This window comes from Parus major, chromosome 19 (assembly GCF_001522545.3).
Source record: "Parus major isolate Abel chromosome 19, Parus_major1.1, whole genome shotgun sequence".
Classification (NCBI taxonomy): Eukaryota; Metazoa; Chordata; class Aves; order Passeriformes; family Paridae; genus Parus; species Parus major.
This window is the reverse complement of record NC_031787.1, coordinates 564,218-569,857: the sequence shown is the minus strand read 5'-3', so window position 1 is coordinate 569,857 and position 5,640 is coordinate 564,218. Positions and strand designations below refer to the sequence as shown.

Sequence of the window (5,640 nt, the reverse complement as noted above, 5' to 3'; positions counted from 1 at the left end):
CCAGCCTGGAGTTGCTGCTGTTCTCAGCTGCTGGGATTGTGAGGAGCTGCATTTCCCCACGTGCTGCATTTCCTTGCCACACCACCTCAGAGTTTGGAAACAGCAGCCTGAACGCTCCAAAACATCAGGAAAAGGGATTCTTTACCTTTGTAAAGACTCTGAAACAGTTCACTAAAGTGTTTGGAAGGTTTCATTAAAGGCCCTCTGAGGGAGGTTAAGTGGACCCCACTTTGCTGATGAACACGTGCGTGTCCCCCCTCCTCATCCTCCTGGGATAAGGGCTGGACACAGCTCTGGGTCGAGCTTTCCAGCTCTTCTGGGCTCACAACAAAGACCAGCCCCAAAAGGGAACCTCTGAGCTCAGTGCCCTGCTCTGGCAGAAGGACAGAAGTTCTCCCTGCCCCAGGCACAAACCTCTGCTCCCCTCCTGCCACATTCCAGCTCCTCACTCCACAAGCAATCACTGTTTGTTTAGGTGGGACAGCAAAGAAAATCAAACTGAGGGGGAGAAAGGGATGAGGAGGAGCGTGGGGACATTGAGGTTAAAATCAGTTGCTGAGGGAGATTTTTCAGTGCCAGTGCTCATGCTGAGCTGACTCTGAGGGGCACTAAATGGGATTAGGACACAGGGCAGCACACTGATGTTCCAGCAGGAAGTCTGGAAGGAATTTCCTGCAGCTCCTACCTGATCTCCTCGGGGAACTGAGCGTTGGTGACCAGGAAGGTGGAGATGCCGTGCTGGTGCAAGAGCCTGACGAAGCGGTTGATGTGTGGGTACATGATGGGCTCCCCCACCAGGGACAGGGCACAGTGCTTCACTGCCAGGGCCTCCTCCAGGAGAGCTGCCTTCACTCCTGACACGCCTGGGAACGGGACAACAGCCTTGAACCACCAGGGGATGGGGCAAGCTGCTCTGGGGGAAGGTGGCCCTGCCCATGGCAGGGGCTGGAACAAGATGATTTTTAAGGTCTCTTCCAACCCAAACCCTTCTGTGGCTCTGTAACAAATCCCCCTCCCAAACACCTGTACCCAAAACACAACCTGGCACAAGGAGGGTTGAGAAGAGCAGCTGGAGCCTCCCAAAGCAGAGGGGACAGCAAGTCCCAGCCAGGGCCTGGGGAGCAGCCCTGCAGCACCCAGAGCCTGGGGCTGGCTGTGCCCTGGGCACTGCTGACAGACATTTATGGTAACACCTGAGCCAAGGTTAAAGGTTTGAGCCAAGGTTAAAGGTTTGAGCCAAGCTCTCCACTGCTGAATGCTCACACACACACACACACAGGACAGCTCCATGCCAGCCCAGCAGGTGTGCTCAGCCATGGTCCCCAGAGAGAGCAGCTCCCCAGCACAGTGAGGGGCTGAGCCCAGACTGGGAACACAGAACACACAGCTCCACAGAGATGGGATCAAAAAGGCAGCACATGGCACAGTCCTGAACAGGCAGAGACCTTTCAGAAGGGGAAAACATGCAGAGCTCAAGCACAGCATCCGTGTGAAAACACCAGCTGAGCCCCACTGCTGATGCCCACGGGAGGGAGGGAGGGAGGGAGAGGGAGCTGGATGCTCCTCCAGCCCACCCACACCTGACCAGGTGCTCAGGAGCCCAGATGAAATCAGCTGCCTCCAAACAAGCTTTTGCTCCAAATCCATCACTTCACATTTCCCTGACGTGCCTTGATGGACTCCAATCCTATCTGAGTTTTCAGACTGGGGGCTGGTTTGTTTTAAAGATAAAAAAAAAAGCCTGGAGTGTGAATCCAGGTCCTCAGCTCCCCTCTCGCTGCCTTGACGCTGCAATACAGAAAATTACAGCTCAGCTGCAAAGCCCAGATAAAAGAGGTGCTTGTGGATATTGCTCCAGCCTCACGTAGCAAAGCTGGTTTGGAACCAGAGCAGGGCTCAGTGCAGCCAGGCTGTCCTGAGGAAGTGACAGGACTAATGGTTATTCCATAGAAACCTGACAGGACTAAATGAGAGCTTTTTTGGAGAAGAAAGCAGCATCTCCAGCACATGCTGAGATTAAAGGACTAAATTTCACGTTCCTAAAACTACTGCAAGTCAGTTTTGGAATTAATTAATTTCTCTCTCTCAGCATTTTGCATCTGGACTGTCATAATCACCTTGCCAGCTTTATAAGCAGAAGAACAAAATGCCAACATCCCCTAAAGTTTGAGTGGAACTTTCCCGAAAGAGTTTACACCAAACCTGGCAGATCCAGGCAGAGGAGGCAGTGGGTTTGTACACAACCATTGAAGCACACAAATCACCAGCCAGGCAGGGATAAACTGCCCAGGACTGCTGTATTCCAGGAGGGCAGGGACTCTCCTGAACCCCATGGGCTCTGCTCCTGCCATCAGCTCCCAACAGAGCACATCTCCTTGGAAAAGCTGATTCCAGCTGCTCCAGCAGCCTGGGAAAGGACAGCAGCAGCTGGCACAGCACCCTGGGGAGGCTGGGGCTGACTCTGGTAGCCCTTGGGCAGCACCACAAGAGCCTGGGGGACAGGGGCACGAGGGACCTGCTCCATCCATGCTGATCCTGCTCCATCCATGCTGATCCATGGTTACTACAAGGATTTCCTAGGACAGGTCACACATTTCTCTTTGGGTTTTTTTCCCTACATTATCAGACTCCCACTCTCCCAGTCCTGAGTTATGTTTCCATCCTTTGCAAGGGCACAGAGATTTACAAGTCGCTTCCCAGAAAAATGTATCCATCAAATAAACTCCCCAGCCTCGCTCCCTATCAGTGAGGTGTCCCTCCATCATTTACCCACCAGAGAACTCTGGGGCTGTGCCCTCCAAACCCAGCACAAACTGTGCTAACACTAAAGCAGATGATTTATCATCACCCACAGGCACCCAGAGTACAGAGGGCTATCCTGCAGGGTATCCTAAAGGATAAAGGGACACAAAAACTCTGTTCCTGTAAAGGAAATCTCATTTTTACTGCAATGGGTTGAATGAATAAAGCACCAGATGAGCTCACCAGTTTCTGTGGCCCATGGAATGGGTGTGTTTCCAAAATGACAGCCAAGGCCAGGGCTCATCTTGCACGTTTTATGGCTGTTCCACTCCATTTGTGCTGCTCACAGGCAGCTGGGGAGAGCAGAACCCTGGAGCTGTCCTGCCAAGCTGGCCAGCCCTGCCAGCACACACAGCTGACCTTGGCACAGCAAGCAGATCATCACATTTGGGAAATAAAACCCCAGCCTTCTCTATAGTTATAGACACAGAATAGCCCCAGGGAATTGCTGTGGGAAGCAAGTGGAAACTGCAGCTTCAGTCACAACCACAGGTACTGAATAATTCCTGAAAATCAAAATCCCCTGCTTGCTGCTGTTTCATTATTAATGAGACAAACACAGCCCAGAAGTTCCAGGGCCAACACAAAGCTGGGTATGAATGCCAGCAGTGTATTTCCCATCAGGTAAGAGCTGATTGCTTTTGCTTCCTCACTCTTCCAGAGGAGCCAGGATCCCTCATCCTCCAAGCTGGCTTTGACCACTGGGGAAGGCTCTGTGCACACCCAGGGAAAGGATTTGACAACTACCAGGACACACCAGAGACAACTCCACTCTACTCCCTGCAGGCAGCAGCACACACTCAGCAGCTGAGACTCATTTCACAAAACATTAAATGTGCCACAGCAGCTTCTTCTCCCCCTCTTCCCGATTTCCTGAACCTCAGACCTCCTTCCCAAAGGACCAGGACATTCTCACCTGCCCTGAAGATGTCTCTGCTGGTTATCCTCTAACAGCATCAGGGGTGGGGACAGAGGAGAAGTTACCTTTGAACTGCCTGATCATGTTCTGGTGTTTCTCCATGGCCTCCTGCAGGATCACCTCGGGCTGGTCCATCTTCCAGCGCCACTCGGTGCCCACGGGGTTCGTGTGGTGCCTGAGGGAACAGGGGACAGTCACTCCCTGCCACTTGGAACCCACCTGCAGAGCTCACCTGCCACCTGGGCTAAACATCAGCCACGACCAGGAAAGGACACACCAAAGAGATCCCTGGAATGGAATCCAGGAACCACAAATGGAATGGAACCACAAAAAAACCTTGGCCAATGCACAAGCCAACCTTGCTTAATGTTCCTGCTGGTACCATCTGAAACCTGACTGTCCCTTTTCTTCTGCACATGCTGAGAGCAGCAGGAGGAGCCCAGCCTGGGCTGGGCACTGAGCAGGACTGAGATATGGAACCTGAATGAAATGTTTTCCCTAGCATGGGTAAAGCCACCCTGGAGCAGGCTGGATAAACTGGCTGCCAGGACCACAGGGTGCCAGGGCTGGATATTAATGGAGATTTCTTCATGGAAAGGGTTGTCACAGGGCAGTGGTGGAGAGGTTTAAAAGCCCCATGGATGTGGCACTTGAGGACAGGGCCTGGTGGCCTTGGCAGTACTGGGGGAACAACTGGACCCAGGGATATTAGAGAGCTTTTCCAACCAAAATAGTTCTGTCACTCTCTTCCAATTGAAACCTTAACGATGGAAGATGCCCCATGCTGAAAAGCTCCTGCCAACTCTGAGATGCTCCTTTTTTAAGAGCAGACTCTCCTGAAAGGCAGAGATTCTCAGTGTCCTGTGCTTCTGTCCACCCACATATTTGTTTTCAGTTTCTTCTTAATTTTTAAAATACCTTAAGTACTTCTCCTATGAGAGATTATTAATTTTTAATCTCTGTATTTTGCAGGGCTTACTGTGATGCCTGGCTTTTGGCCACCCACTGATTTCGTGTCTGAACACAACTTCAGCTGCTGTCTACAAGCACAACCTGAAAACTCCAAGCACAGGTATAAGCATTAAAGTTAGAGCAGAAGAAATACGAGCCAATTTCTTCACAGGATATTTTACTCTGTCTGGTTTGCCTCCTCCTCAGATGCAAAAGGAATAAACCCTATTAATTTAAATCTTATTTAGCTGCTCCATCTCTCCACACTAATTGACTGGGCTTTGGACACTGAGCCAAAGCCCCTCATCAGATCAGGTCTGCCTGGAGCCTGTGCTGCAGGGAGTGTCACAGAGCCCCAAACCCACACTGGCTCTAATTGATTAAAAGATTTGCTCACTTGCACATTTCCATGTAGGCAATTTAGCCAAAGAGACACAGCCCCAGTGAGAGCAGGGATGGAGAGAGGCAGACTCCCTTGGGGATGGGATTATGTCTGGGGGTGTTGCAGTGATTCAGGTGTGGGGTGTCCCCCTCAATGCTTTAATGGAAAGGGGGATCAAGGGGGATCGAGGACAGGGTGGGACTGGATGATCCTGAATGACTCCTCCTACCTCAGTGACTCTGGGATTTATCAGCTGCTGTTCTAGGAAGACATCAGCTACTGAGGGATCACTTTTCACTCCTTCAGAGCAATGGTGGGAGTGCAGGTACCTCCAGTAAGGGAAACGATCCCATTTCCAGAGACACTGCTGAGGGGTTCACCCCACACAGGCAGCACAGCTGGCTCAGGAACAGCTGGCTGTGTCCCCCAGAGCCCCACCTGCCCAGAGGGTGCCTTACCTCCAGCAGAAGACACACTTGTTGGCACAGGCCAGGCTGGGGGTGGCCTCCATGCAGCGGTGGCTCTCAATGCCATAGAAGGTGTGCTTGTAACAGCCCCCACGGCCCCGCAGCATCGACTGAGGGCA

The 5,640-nt window shown here is 52.0% G+C and overlaps 1 protein-coding gene across 2 annotated transcripts in view; it reads right to left on the bottom strand.

Moving 5' to 3' along the window:
• LOC107212950 (S-adenosyl-L-methionine-dependent tRNA 4-demethylwyosine synthase TYW1) overlaps positions 1-5,640 on the bottom strand; it is a 47,430-nt gene that overhangs the window by 23,845 nt on the left and 17,945 nt on the right. For both annotated transcript variants that reach the window (XM_015646887.3, XM_033518918.1), the window contains exons 9-11: positions 5,513-5,631; positions 3,787-3,896; positions 686-863 (exon numbers count right to left, since the gene is read on the bottom strand). In XM_015646887.3, the coding sequence (XP_015502373.1) occupies positions 686-863; positions 3,787-3,896; positions 5,513-5,631 (407 nt within the window). The remainder of the gene's footprint in view (positions 1-685; positions 864-3,786; positions 3,897-5,512; positions 5,632-5,640) is intronic.